Source organism: Phyllobates terribilis, unplaced genomic scaffold (genome assembly GCF_046119375.1).
Source record: "Phyllobates terribilis strain yellow unplaced genomic scaffold, ASM4611937v1 Scaffold_98__1_contigs__length_5973952, whole genome shotgun sequence".
In the NCBI taxonomy this organism is placed as follows: Eukaryota; Metazoa; Chordata; class Amphibia; order Anura; family Dendrobatidae; genus Phyllobates; species Phyllobates terribilis.
In genome coordinates this window covers 579135-594750 of record NW_027362858.1, presented here as the reverse complement: position 1 = coordinate 594750, position 15616 = coordinate 579135, and the positions used below count along the sequence as shown (strand labels likewise).

At 43.5% G+C, this 15616-nt stretch overlaps 1 protein-coding gene and 1 pseudogene across 1 annotated transcript in view; both read right to left on the bottom strand.

Moving 5' to 3' along the window:
• Positions 1 to 1384: 1384 nt before the first annotated feature.
• Positions 1385 to 15616, bottom strand: part of LOC141198589 (uncharacterized) — a 44669-nt gene continuing 30437 nt past the window's right edge. Inside the window, exon 10 of the mRNA XM_073663012.1 lies at positions 1385 to 2843. Within this exon, the coding sequence (XP_073519113.1) occupies positions 1979 to 2843 (865 nt within the window). The 3' untranslated portion in view covers positions 1385 to 1978. The remainder of the gene's footprint in view (positions 2844 to 15616) is intronic.
• On the bottom strand, positions 2841 to 15399 carry LOC141198588 (uncharacterized; annotated as a pseudogene).

The following is a 15616-nucleotide window of genomic DNA, read 5'->3' as shown; positions in this document are numbered from 1 at the left end:
AAACACTTTTTGCATAATAATTTGGAACACAGTGTACATGTGCTTTTCCACAAAACACCAGTGGTTCACGTAGTGAATCTTACAGTTCTAACTTGCCAACCGTGGTCTGTATTGAGTTGTTCAATAAAGGGCCCAAAATTAAGATAACATAGACGGGAGAGGTCTCTATGAATACGAATTCCTAAGTATTTGATACCCTGTGAGGGCCAGGCAAAGGGAAAGTTGGACTGGATGGAATCCTGTATGGATTTGGGGAGGGAGACATCGAGGGCCTCAGACTTCGCTGCATTGATTTTAAAATTTGACCATGTAACAAAGTGATCTATTTCAGCCATAACAGCAGGGATGGATATATGTGATTGAGTTATATATACTAGGACATCATCAGCAAATGCAGAGCACTTGTACTCGGTGCCTCCCACCTCAATCCACCTAATATTGGGGTTATGGCGAATTGATGACAGCAGGTGCTCCGTCACCAGGATGTATAAGAGAGGGGACAGAAGACATCCCTGCCTTGTCCCATTGGTGATTATGAAAGGTGATGAAAATGTTCCATTTATCTTCAGCCTAGGTGACGTATTGCGATACAGGGCCGTGATTTTGGCTATAAAAGGGTCCCCTAGACCCCTACCCCAAGCTTTTTAAGAGAATAATATATGGTGTGCCAGGAGACTCTATGGAATGCTTTCTCAGCATCCAACGAGAGTATCTAATTACAAATTTTTAACTGCATCTAGCCCAGGAAATACTTTGTGCCTAGTAGCAGTGTCTGCTAGTCAGCGGATTATCCCAGCTGTTAAGCACGCTACACCACCTGTAGTTTGGACACTTAATTTTTTCAAAGGAATTGGTTCTGGCCCCCGGGACACTCAGTGAAGAGCATCGGGGAGGCACCCCAAGGCATAGGGGCTGGGACTGGGGGTAGGAGCCTTGCGGTGGACCGCCAAGCTCGATCCTTATAAAAGCTTTTTAACTGCAGCAGCTTTAGTGGACGCTACTGGAGCTGGAATTACCGCGGCTGCTGGCATGAGACTTGCCCTTCAATAGATCCTTGTAAAAGGATTTAAAGAGTACTCATTCAAATTAGAGAGACAATTTAAATTAAAAAGATTAGACCAGCCTCCACCGCAGGGGGGCTCGCTGGACCCACCAGGGGACAGGCACCAGTATTGGGAGAGGGGGGCTGGCCGTCAGGGTCCACCGCAGCTCTGGCACAAACCCTGCGACACGGAGGTCGCACGGGCAGGAACGGACTGGCCGTGTCGGCTTCGCACTTTTTTGGTTTTAGAAGGGCATGACATGCCTATATCTGTGTCTCCCCCTCCTTTTACTCCTCCACCTCTTTTCTTTTCGCATGACTATATGTACTTGTCACTTTTCCATGTGTTAGTTGTGTCTTCTGAGCAGTTTGTCAGCTTTTGGACACATTTGAAGGTGTTTTCTATGTGTTTCTATGTGTTTTTGTTTGCCTGCCATTGGTTTTAACGGTGTTTGAAGGTGTTCGACTAACAGTTCGACAAACAGTTCGGCGAACATACGGGTGTTCGACGAACCGAACCGAACTCGAACACTACGGGGGTGGCTCAACACTATTAATAACGCTATTAACCTGCAAATTAATCCCATTTCTGCAGGTTAATAGCATTTTTTCTGGTGGCTGGTTCCCTTTAACAGTTGATTTCAGTGTAAAACATTTCCCACATTAAGAACATGAAAAAGGCTTCTCCCCTGTGTGACTGCTCTGGTGACTAAGAAGAGATGATTTCTTCACAAAACATTCCCCACATTCTGAACATAAAAAAGGCTTTTAGCCTCTGTGGGTTCTCTGGTGTTTATCAAGATGCGCTTTCCGGTTAAAGCATTTCCCACATTCTGAACATGAAAAAGGATTCACCCATGTGTGGGGTCTCTGGTGGCTATCAAGAAGCACCTTCCGTTTAAAACATTTCCTACATTTAAAATATGAAAAAGGCTTCTACCCTGTGTGGGTTCTCTGGTGTCTATCAAGATGTGCTTTCCGGTTAAAACATTTCCCACATTCTGAACACGAAAAAGGCTTCTCCCCTGTGTGTGTTCTCTGGTGGCTATCAAGATGCGCTTTCTGGTTAAAACATTTCCCACATTCTGAACATGAAAAAGGCTTCTCCCCTGTGTGGGTTCTCTGGTGGCTATCAAGATGCACTTTCCGGTTAAAACATTTCCCACATTCTGAACATGAAAATGGCTTCTCCCCTTTGTGAGTTCTCTGGTGGCTATCAAGAAGCGATTTCCGGCTAAAACATTTCCCACATTCTGAACATGAAAAAGGCTTCTCCCCTGTGTGGGGTCTCTGGTGGCTATCAAGAAGCACTTTCCGTTTAAAACATTTCCTACATTCTAAACATGAAAAAGGCTTCTCCCCTGTGTGGGTTCTTTGATGTATAATAACATCTGATTTCCAGTTAAAATATTTCCCACATTCTGAACATGAAAAAGGTTTCTCCCCTCTGTGGATTCTCTGGTGGCTATCAAGATTAGCTTTCCGGTTAAAACATTTTCCACATTCTGAACATGAAAAAGGTTTCTCTCCTGTGTGAGTTAGTTGGTGTATAACAAGATTACATTTCTGTCTAAAACATTTCCCACATTCTAAACAAGAAAAGGGCTTCTCCCCTGTGTGACAGTGCTGGTGACTAAGAAGAGATGATTTCTTCACAAAACATTTTCCACATTCTGAACATGAAAATGGTTTCTCCCCAGTGTGAGTTCTCTGGTGACTAACAAGAGTTGATTTATCTACAAAACATTTCCCACATTCTGAACATGAAAAAGGCTTTTCCCCTGTGCGAGATCTTTGATGTCTGATAAGACTTGATTTCTTTGTAAAACATTTCTCACATTCGGAACAAGAAAATGGCTTCTCCCCTGTGTGACGTCTCTGGTGACTAACAAGCTGTGATTTGTAGTTAAAACATTTCCCGCACTTGGAACAAGAAAATCAGCTCTCTGATGTGTGATTTTTTTTATGTTTAAGAAAACACTTTTTGAGAGGAAAATTATTTCCACATTCTGAATGTGAAAATGACTTCTTTGCTCTAGGAGCAGTTCGTTTTTTAATTCGACTTGGATTTTCCATAGTAGTCGGTAATGGACCAGAAGACAGGACCTGTTTCAAAGGATCAGGTGACAGATCTTTGCTGTGAAGGTATGATGGTATATCTGGAATAATGGCATTCACTTCAATTGTATCCTGTGGGGTCTCAAGATCTTCTGATTTAAAAATTGAAGATGTCAGTTGTCCCTCTGATCTCCTGGTACAGTCATCTGCAAAGAATAAAAAGAAACCATTATTATTTTTGAGTAATATATGCCTAATTTTTATATTTTTGAACATTTGTACTTAAATTGTATATAAAAAGTTATGTTCAAAAATTGAATTATTCACAAATTAATGACAGTTCACAGTCTAATGCAAATCCTCATAAGATGAACCAGTGGAGCGTGGCGTTCAACTATTTGTTCATTCTGCCTCCCAAATATTTAATAAAAAGCCACCAAACAATGTTCTGTAGTCGAAAATATCATCAATAAAAACTTCTACTCATCCCGCAAAAAACATGCCCCCACTCAGGTCCATCATCTGTCAATGGAAAAACAGAGGTTTCCACATTATTAGTGGCTCAAATGCTTTTGAAAAGCAACATGGCTTCCATAAACGAATCCAGCAATATTCGCTCTCTTAAAGTCAAATCTTCCCCTCACTTCTGAGCCTTGCAGTGCGCCCAAACCACATTTAGCCTCCATGTATTTAGCATTAATATAGTGAAAAGAACCCACTTCATTTATGGTGTGTGTCTCCTGTGCACAATCTAGGAACCAGTAAAATGGCAAATGTGCAATTTTTACTCTCCAACATCCACTGCGTGCTAATTTCTGGAAAGTGCCTGTGGAGTCAAAATACTCACTACTTCTATAGATTAATTCACTGAGGGTTATAATTTCCAAAATGGAGTCACTTTATGGGGATTTCTGCTGCTCTGGTTTTCTGCCATTTTGTCAAATTAGGGCTTCTGTAAATGGTGTGTCCCATCTCCTCCGGGATCTGCTCCTGCGAAGTCTGATTCTGTCATTAGGCACGGTGTCAAAGATACATAGCCAGAGGGGTCACGCAGATCCACCCACTGTTATCACTTTGTCAAGGGAGCGCAACTCCGCTGCCTCCAAATCGTAAGGACAATACACAATTGATCAATGATTGATGGACGAGACTGCGGCTGCTTCCACTACTAGGCCGGTTATTAGGAAACTAACAGCACCAATCAATTATACAGGCCAACTGGACACCCATTACAGGTAGCATATGGCTTTGGGTGAGATTTACACGGCAAAAGGAATAGAACTATTAAACTATATATTTAATCCAAAATATAGGCAGTGTTTAAAAAATATACAAGATAACACAAAATGGGAACAAAACAGCAGAATATATACAAATACATAAAAGGTATAAACACAAGAAACTTGCTAAACTTGGTCACAGAACTGGCTCAGGGTTTAGAGAAGGGAAGCATTTCGATTTGGAATTGGACAGAACTTCCACAGCGAACTACTGTATGTCTTCCTAGGTGCTGACAATGATCCAGACCCAGGATTTGCTTTTTATTAGCTCCTAAGTTACGCCCACACACTTCTCCTTTATGAACTCATGTGTGGCTGTTTGTGAGATGTTCTCAGCCTTTATGGATTTTAGGAGAGCAACAACTTAAGATATCTTCACCTCTGAAGATCACAGGCACTAGATATTGATGTCATATTTTTTATCATAATTTTACCTGTACATAAAGATCAAATATGACCTGGTTCACACCATCTATCAGACCGTTATTCAATTGGAGGGATTCTAGTGCCCCACCTATGTGAGTTAATGCATTACATCCACCCTTCGTTATGACGCTGAAAATCTATATCTCATACATATCGGGATTGTGCTCAGTAAACTACATACACTGTCTGGTGGGCACCATTACACTGATTAATATGATACCTTGGTTGATGAAATCCGTCCTGTGGTTGCTGTGTTATCTTTACTTTCAGTTTGGAGATAATCATATACATTTGCTCCGGGGCGGCCTGTGGGGGGTACGCTATCTGGTGCTCTGCTTACATATTCATCTGTATGCTCTTATGACAGCTCACTGACCTGCCTCCTATTTTACCTAACCCTGCACTACTAAATGCATTATGTAAAATAAGAGGCAAGTCAGTGAAGGCTTAGAGATTGTCACAGTTCCACCCCTCAGTGTGACTGGGATGCAGTTGCTGCCAACTCAAGCATTAAATCTGGTAACGGGGCGTGCTGAAGCTGTCACTACTTTGATTGACAGCTCGGCCGTCCAATCTGAGACTGGGAGGCACTGGCTATCTCGAAGCGTTCATTATCCCAGGTGATTGCCAGTATACTTAACTGGGCTGTTTCTCCTAGACCTCTGCCAGACGTACATTCAGCTTGGGTGAGGTTTGTCTCTGCCCCTTGTGTTCTGTGAATTTATCCTCTGTTGCCTGACCTTGGACCTAGTTGTGCTCTGATCCGCTATACTCCTGGTATTCTGACCAATGGAACGTTACCTGACCACGCCATTGTCTCTTCCTTCTGTTTAGGATGTATCCTCCTGGCTTCTGACTTCAGACTCCCTCACTATCCTGCTTCACGACTTGGCCATGAAAGGTGACTCAGCGTCACATTATGTCTGGCCAAGGTCTAAGAATGTGAAAGCTGACACATTATCATGTAGTCTCGATTCAGTTTCTCCTCCAGAACCTGCATCCTTCATTATTCCTCACGGTATTGTGGATTCTATGGTAACCTTGAAATTGGAGGAGGAGATCCATAAAGTCCAGTCGTTGGCTCCTTTCGCTACTCCAGGATCTAAATTATTTGTGCCTGTGTACCCAAGATTGCGTGTGTTACAAAAATTTCAGGATTCCATCTTGAGTGGTCATCCTGGGGTTATTGCTGCACAGAAAGCAATTGCTAGATTTTTTGGTGGCCGTGCATGCATAATAATATCAAAGATTTTTGCATCTGTTTGTGAAATTTGCGCCCATGATAAAGTCAGTCATAGCCGGCCGGCTGGGGAATTGAATCCATTGACAATTCCAGAAAGCCAGTGGACTCATCTGTCCATGGATTTCATCACGGATTTTCCTCTGTCTCGTGGGAAAACTGCTATCAGAGCGGTAGTTGACCAATTCAGTAAGCAAGCTAATTTTGTTCCTTTGTCAGGATTACCTAATGCTGAGACACTCTCCAGGTTGTTTTTCTCATATTGTAAGGTTACATGGGATCACTCTTAACATTGTGTCTGATAGGGGAGTACAATTTGTCTCTAAATTATGGAGAGCTTTTTGTAGTAAACTCAGGATTGACTTATCATTTTCATCTGTTTACCACCCTAAAACCAATGGTCAGACTGACAGGACAAATCAATCTTTGGAATAAGTTTTAAGATGCTTTGTGGCGGCTCAGCAGGAGGTCCTCGTTTTTACACTTGCTGAGTTTCCATTTAACAGCTGAGTGAATCAGTCTACTGGAACCTCACCATTGTTCTGTAATTATGGTTTTCATCAGTATTTTGGTGAATTTTCTAGGATTATTTCTGAATGTCTTGGGGTGGAGGTCACAATACTAAGATTTGGGAATGTCTGAAAGGATGTTCAAAAGAATATTGGGACTGCTCAGATTCGCCAAAAAACAGAAGGCCAATAGAAGACGTTCAGTGAGTCCTGTTTTTAAGATCGGGGATAAGGTTTGATTGTCATAGGAACATTAAACTTAAAGTGCTGTCGACAAAGTTGGGTCCAAATTTTATTGGTCAATATGAGATCCTAGAGGTGGTCAATCCAGTGGCATTCAGATTAAAGCTTCCTCCATCTCTTCGCATCACTAAAGTCTTTCATAAATCCCTATTAAAGGAGTTTGTCACTTCGGCATTGTCTCCCTCTTCCCCGCCTCCTCTGGTTTCAGTCGACGGTGGCTTGGAGTATGAGTTTCAGTGGGTTATGGATTCTCATAGGGTCCGAAATTCCCTCCAATACCTCATCCATTGGAAGGAATACGGACCAGAGGAGAGAACGTGGGTCATAGCATGAGATGTGAAGGCAGATTGGTTAGTCAGGACCTTTCATCTAAAATTTCCTGGGAAGCTTGGGGGTCCGGTGGCCTCCGTTAGAAGAGGGGGTACTGTCATGGTTCTACCACTCAGTGTGTCTGGGATGCAGTTACTGACAACTCGGTCATCCAGTCTGGTGCAGGGTTGTGCTGAGCTGTCAGTGTGTTGATTGACAGCTCAGCCGTCCAATCTGAGACTAAAAGGAACTGGCTATCTCGAAGTGTTCATTATCCCAGGTGATTGCCAGGCTACTTAACTGGGCTGTTTCTGCCAGATGTACATTCAGCTTGTGTGAGGTTTGTCTCTGTGCCTTATATTCTGTGAATTGATCTTCAGTTGCCTGACCTTGTTCTGACGATCCGTATGTTTAACCCCTTATGCTCTGATTCGCTATCCTCCTGGTATTCTGATGAACGGAACGTTACCTGTCTACTTATTTCTTTCTTTTGTTTATGATGTACCCTCCTGGCTTTTGACTTCGGACTTGTTACGCTCACGCCCGGGCTGACTGGCGTGAGCGTGATTAGTGATCCCACTGGATCATGAACCGAGGAGTGCCTGGAGGGGCGTGACTAAGTATCAACCCGGTTCGACCAAGGTCGCACGGCGGCTCAATCGACTCTGTAAACCAGGGAGGAACCGAGCAGAGGGACCAGGTGCTACTCCAGGTCAGACCCCGGTCAAAGCTGTTGACCCACACCGGGGAATGCAGGAACAGGCAGGTTAGGTTGGCATACAGACAGGTGGGTACTAGCAGGCACAGCTGATATGCAGACAGGTGGGTACTGGCAGGCACAGCTGATATGCAGACAGGTGGGTACTGGCAGGTAGGAACGCAGGCAAAATAGGAACCAGTACAGACTATGATACAGGAACAGAGCCGCAGATGCGGTAGACAAGCAGAGCAGAGTAAAACCCGCAGGTGCGGTAGACAAGCAGAGCAGAGCAAAACCCGCAGGTGCGGTAGACAAGCAGAGCAGAGCAAAGCCCGCAGATGCGGTAGACAAGCAGAGCAGAGCAAAACCCGCAGGTGTGGTAGACAAGCAGAGCAAAGCAAAACCGCAGGTGCGGTGGACAAGCAGAGCAGAGCAAAACCGCAGGTGCAGTGGACAAGCAGAGCAGAGCAAAGCCGCAGGTGCGGTGGACAAGCAGAGCAGAGCAAAACCGCAGGTGCGATGGACAAGCAGAGCAGAGCAAAACCCAAAGATGCGGTAGACAAGCAGAGCAGAGCAAAACCCGCAGATGCGGTAGACAGGACAGGGTTCTGTTCACATGGAACAGACTGGAAAACACAAGAAGATAGCTGGAACACAGGAGTAGATACGGAGACAGGGAAACAGAACGAGCAGAACCAGATACACACAAGGTACTTCCAATGAAGTAGCGAGTGGACACAAAACTCACAAACAGAAGTACAGAGACGAGTTGGAGTTAGGTGCAGGTTCAGACACTGCAGGAAAAGGGAAGGTACAGACATAGAGACAAATAGGTAAAGGGCTAGGACACTGTTCAGACAGGATCTGAACCAGGAACAAGATACAGGAACGAGCCTGGGAACTCAGCCCCCAGGATGGCGGAAACTGACTAGAAGTCACAGGTAACAGGCCTGGGTATACAGCCCCCAGGGTGGCAGAAACAGGCAAGATACAGGACAAGACCTGGCAACTCAGTTGCACAGAACACACTGAATGAAAGTGTTGCTCAGGCACCTCCTACTGGGTGGAGGGGGTTTAAGTATCCAGTCACTCACAGCAATAGGTTGGGGACGCATTAGGAGTGCACACACTGCAACTATAAGAATCAGAAAGCAAAAGTGCCGCCGCCCTAAGCAATCAGACAAGAGACATGCAAACAGAAGGCACTGGAGCAAAGTGTGCAGCCTGGACTGATAGGTAAGATTGCGGTCTTGCATGGTGGGAGGTGGTAAACCATGTAAGCATGCCACCAGGGATGTTACAGGACTCCTTGACTATCCTGTCTCAAGGCTTGGCCATGAAAAGTGACTCAGCATCACAGAGATATATCATGGCACAGGGGTAATGCTTTTTTATGTAGTTTATTATAATCCTCCTTGAAGTTAGTCAGTTTTAAAAGAAATTTAAAAGTCAGGATAAAGGGAAACTCTGTTGTTATTGTACAGAAATTCACACTCGGCCCTCACTGCACATTTAATGTTGTCGATCATAAAAGTGAAGTTTGGCCAGAAAGACTGGACCTGGTCTTGTAGGGACCATATGAGCACATTCAGCAGCACAGAAGGGAGAGAAGGTAGATTCATCCAATAAGATATCAGGGTTCTAGGAAGCCAACAGCATCATTACCCTTCGCTTTCTCTTACAGGCCCATCATAATATTATTCTTCATGTGATTTTCTAACTTGTCAGCAAATTCTATGTACGCCGTCATTTGGCTTTGTAGTTTAAAGATCTGGGCAGGTAAGAGTCAGCATCTCCTAATCTCAAAGGGTAGGTGGATCCTTTCGGTTGTAAGTTCTATAGAAAAGGGCTTTCAATGCCCAAAGTCATTTAAACAGTTTTGGATGGAGGAGAATGTTGTGGTCTAGAAGTAAAATGGTGATCGCATGATTGTGATACGGCCGGACTACACCACCGATAAAGCAGCCACAGCCGGTGACTGAGATTAATTGGTAACTTCTCTACATTTAGTGGTTACTACTCACCTGGGTAGTCATATGTAGGAATCTCCTCTTTACACCGCTCATCACCCCTCACATATGTCTCTGTAGTATTAATATGGGTCAGATATTCACCCTGAAACAAATATTGTAAAAGTCACAGACTGATGGAGAAGTCACATCTATGATCAGCTCTAATCCTGTCATCTCCACTGTTCTCATTACACAAGTATAAAACATATAATACTGGTGGATAAAACAAGATGGAACACAAGACCTTCACAGCCGTCTACACATCATAGGGGAGATCTCATGACACCTTCTCTCCATCTACCTGATGATCCTGAGGAACATTGGGATCTTCTTGTTTACAGTCATGTGGAAGAAGAGGACGGGGACATCTCTCTGGTGTTGTCCTTTTACTGGATAGATCTGGAGGAAACACATACAGGGACTGAATTCATTCTTTACATACACATAATTATAGGCCGTGTGTATTTAGTCCTGTCTATTACCTGGTGATGTGAGGGGCTGGGGAACCTCCATCATGACATCCTTGTACAGATCTTTGTGTTCTTCTAAATACTCCCACTCCTCCATGGAGAAATAGACAGCGACATCCTGACATCTTATAGGAACCTGACACATACAATGATACAGTCATCACCCCGATCCTTTCATAGCATTACTGTACAAAGTCACAGCATTCCCAGCAGTGTCACCTCTCCAGTCAGCAGCTCAATCATCTTGTAGGTGAGTTCTAGGATCTTCTGGTCATTGATGTCTTCATATATCAGAGGATGAGGTGGAGGCCCCCTGATTGGGCTCATCCCTCAGACACAGGGTCCTCACAGCGCTCTCTAGAGGTCTTCTTCACTACTGTGTAATCCTGGTTAAGGAGAGAGACACTAACCCCTTAACCCCCGAGGGTGGTTTGCACGTTAATGACCAGGCCAATTTTTACAATTCTGACCACTGTCACTTTATGAGGTAATTACTCTGGAACGCTTCAACGGATCCCCCTGATTCTGAGATTGTTTTTTCGTGACATATTGTACTTCACGATTGTGGTAAAATTTCTTCGATATCACTTGCTTTTATTTGTGAAAAAAACGGAAATTTGGCGAAAATGTTGAAAATTTTCCAATTTTCTAAATTTGAATTTTTATGCCCTTAAATCAGAGAGATATGTCACATAAAAGACTTAATAAATGACATTTTCCACATGTCTACTTTACATAAGCACAATTTTGGAACCAAATTTTTTTTTTGTTAGGGAGCTATAAGGGTTAAAAGTTGACCAGCGATTTCTCATTTTTCCAACAAAATTTACAAAACCATTTTTTTAGGGACCACAACACATTTGAAGTCACTTTGAGAGGTCTTTATGACAGAAAATACCCCAAAGTGACATCATCCTAAAAACTGCACCCGTCAAGGTGCTCAAAACCACATTCAAGAACTTTATTAACCCTTCAGGTGCTTCACAGGAATTTTTGGAATGTGGAAGAAAAAAATGAACATTTAACTTTTTTCACAAAAATGTTACTTTAGACCCAATTTTTTTTATTTTCACAGGGGTAACAAGAAAAAATGGACCCCAAAATTTGTTGTGCAATTTCCCCTGGGCACGCAGATACCCCATATGTGGGGAAAAAACACTGTTTGGGCGCACGGCAGGGCTCGGAAGGGAAGGAGCGCCATTTGACTTTTTGATTGTAAAATTTGCTTGAATAATTAGCTGACGCCATGTTGTGTTTGGAGAGCCCCTGTGTGCCCAAACATTGGAGCTCCCCCACAAGTGACCCCATTTTGGAAACTAGACCCCCCAAGGCACCTATCTAGATGCATAGTGAGCACTTGGAACCCCCAGGTGCTTCACAAATTGATTCGTAAAAATTAAAAAGTGAAAAAAACACTTTTTCATTTTTATGAATCAATTTGTGAAGCACCTGGGGGTTCCAAGTGCTCACTATGCATCTAGATAGGTGCCTTGGGGGGTCTAGTTTCCAAAATGGGGTCACTTGTGGGGGAGCTCCAATGTTTGGGCACACAGGGACTCTTCAAATGCAACATGGTATCCGCTAACAAATTGTCGGCTCAAATTGTTAGCGGACACCATGTTGCGTTTGGAGAGCCCCTGTGTGCCCAAACATTGGAGCTCCCCTACAAGTGACCCCATTTTGGAAACTAGACCCCCCAAGGCACCTATCTAGATGCAAAGTGAGCACTTGGAACCCCCAGGTGCTTCACAAATTGATTCATAAAAATGAAAAAGTGTTTTTTTTTTCACTTTTTCATTTTTACGAATCAATTTGTGAAGCACCTGGGGGTTCCAAGTGCTCACAATGCATCTAGATAGGTGCCTTGGGGGGTCAAGTTTCCAAAATGGGGTCACTTGTGGGGGAGCTCCAATGTTTAGGCACGCAGGGGCTCTCCAAATGCAACATGGTGTCCGCTAACAATTTGAGCCGATTTTCCATTCAATTTGTTAGCGGACACCATGTCGCGTTTGGAGAGCCCCTGATGTGCCTAAACAGTGGAGCTCCCCCACAAGTGACCCCATTTTAGAAACTATACCCCTCAAGGATTTTATTAAGGTGTATAGTGAACATTTTGAACCCAGAGGTACGACACAGAATTTGATAACATTAGGTCATGATATTGAATAAGTTGTCATTAGTCTTGAGCGCAAATGCTCGCTACTTGAGTTTGCATCGGGTACTCAGGTATGCACCATGTACAGCGTGTGCTCGAGTGACATGCTCGAGTCCCTGCTCCGCATGTTTCACGGTTATTAGACACCCAAAAAAAAACATGCGGGGATCGCGCGTGCATGGCAGTCAATCCCCGCAAAGTTTTTTTGGCCGCGAAGCATATGGGGCGGAGACTCGAGCATGTCACTCAAATACCCACGATACTCAATGCATACCAGAGCACCCGATGCAAACTCAAGTACCGAGCACTTGCGCTCAACACTAGTCACCATATCGTCATCTTTTTTTCTTACTTTTGAAAAAAATCCCAACCCTATCACAACCCTAACCCCAAACCCAGCCCTAACCCTACCTTAACCCGAGAGTTTATTTTTTACGCCGTTCCTCGTGCGGTATAAGTGATTAGACGACTTTATTCTTCGGGTCGGTGTGATTACAGCAATACCAGAATCATATGGGGGTTTTATGACTGACAGATGTCACACACTAGAAGACGCATTTTTCGTAAAATCTAGTTTTTGCATCGCCATATTTTGAGAGCTATAATTTTTCCAGATTTTGGCAGACAGTCATGTGACGGCTCGTTTTTTGCGGGATGAGTTGACGTTGTTATTGGTGCCATTTTCAGGCACGTGACATTTTTTGATCGCTTTCTATTCCGATTTTTGGGAGGCAGAATAAACAAAAACCAACAATTCAGGAATTGTTTTTTTTGTTTTTTTTTATTCTGTTCCGCGTGTGGTAAAATTGATAAGGCAGCTTTATTCTTTGGGTCAGTACGTTTACAGCGGTACCACATTTATATCGTTTTTCTATGTTTTGCACTTTTACATAATAAAAGCAATTTTATAGAAAAAATTATTTTTTAGCATAGCTTTATTCTGAGAGCTATAACTTTTTTATTTTTTGGCTGATGGAGCTGTATGGCAGCTTGTTTTTTGCGGGACGAGATGATGTTTTCAGCAGTACCATTTTTATTTATATTTGTCTTTTTGATCGCGTGTTAATCCATTTTTTGTTTGGCGGTATGGTGATAAAGCATTGTTTTTTGCTTCGGTTTTTTTTTTTTTTACCATGTTCACTGAAGGGGTTAACCAGTGGGACAGTTTTACAGTTTTATAGGTCAGGTTGTTCCGGACGCGGCGATACCAAATATGTGTACTTTTATTGTTTTTTTTTTATAATAATATTTATTGATGGGTACATTATATTTTTATTTTTGGTGGATTATTTTTTTTATTTTTATTTTTTATATTTTTGCAATTTTTTTTTTTTCACTTTCTGATAGTTTTTACACTTTATTACTTTGTCCCACTATGGGACTTTCACTTTTTTTTCTCTGATCGCCTGCATGGCATAGGAATGCAGCACCATCCCTGTGCCATGCAGGCTGTCAGCGCTGGACAGGGAGAAGATTGTTTGGAGATGCACTGCGCATGTCCAAAAAATCTTCCTGCTGTCTGGTGACTTGTATGTTGTCATGATGACATCGGGTCGTCATGGCAACATCCTGGAAGCCACGGCAGACAGCGCTGGAAGCAGGAAGAGGAGGTATCTGCGATCACCTCCCCTTGCCACCGCAATGCTGCGATCGACTTCGATCGCAGCATCGCGGGGGTTAATGTGCTGGGAGTGGTGCGTGACCGCTCCCTGCACATAGTACCGGGTGTCAGCTGTGATAATCAGTTGACACCCGGCGGCGATCGCGCCCGCACAGCCTGTGTGCTCGCACGATCGCCATGACGTACTAATACGGGTCTGGCTCTTAAGTCCCAGGGCACAGATGCGCATTAGTACGTCAAATGTTGTTAAGGGGTTAATAAATCTCACTCCAGACATTTCCAGAGTCCTCACCTCTCCAGTTCTGTCCATCTGTTATTCCCATAGATAAGAATGATGTAATGTGACGGCATCAGAATCTCTCACCTCTCCAGTAAGCCGGAAGAGGATCTCTAGGGTGAGGTGTAATATCCTCTCAGCCATCTTGTCTCTGTCCATATCCATCTTTGATGGGTAAATCAAGAAAATTCTCTTATATAGAAGATCTTCACTGAGAGGATCCGATATTGTAGGGACCTGAATGAGAAGAAGATGAGCCGATGTAACATCATAAAAATCCTGTGTAATAATACAATTACTGGAGATAATAAGCGGAAACATATGAGAAGATTTATTATTTTACAGTATCTAGTTTTCTTCTTTACATCTAGTAATAAAACCTATATATTTTAGGCCACAGAAAACAAGCAGTTTCTTCCTCGGAATCTGCAGCTGACTCCGTTTCTCACAAGATGGTGGTCTGATGGTTTTATGAGATGGATGTTTGTTCTCGGCCCGACCCTTTCACAACTCCTGTCTCCTAAATTAATCGTAAGAGAAACACATAACGAGAACCTGGCTTACACCTCTGGGTTGTCACAGATGCGGCATTGATAAATGTCCACCATGTAAATATGTCGAACACAAGAAATAGATTTAATCACATTAAATAAAACATTTCATTACACAATGTATCACCTGCAGCAGAGAATTTATGGTATATTGTATTCAGTGTCTGGGATGTAAGGTCAGATATGTCGGCTGCTCCTCCCGTAAATAAGGCAGAGAATTAATGAGCACATAGGAGACCCCACTAATCCCGCGGCCATTAACCCCTCCAACGTTTCCACACATTTCCTAAGAGAGCACAATGGTGACTGAAAGAACTTTCGGTTTTGTGGCATTGAAAGGGTAAATCGTTCAGGTGGAGGGAAGATGGCAGAGAAGCATTGCTGAACTGTGAAGCTTCCTGGACACTGAGGGTAAATCCATCGTACCGGAGGGTATAAAGAGAATATGTGGACGGTTATCAGTAGTATCTACATTACTGTGCTGGAACTAGGAGATGAATAATGGCGTTGTGTGAGGACTTCTCTGAGCTTCAGTCCTTCATCCTGCAGTCGTCTGAATGGATCTAATGCCCACAGCTGTTACCTCACTGTTCACACCACACAGAGACCCCAAAAGAGTCTCCGTGCTGAAGGGGTTAATGCCCCCTGCGCCCAGTAATGGGATCTCCACATACCTCCACCTGCAGAGCCGCCACCACATATATGGCTGTTCTGTGCGCACAG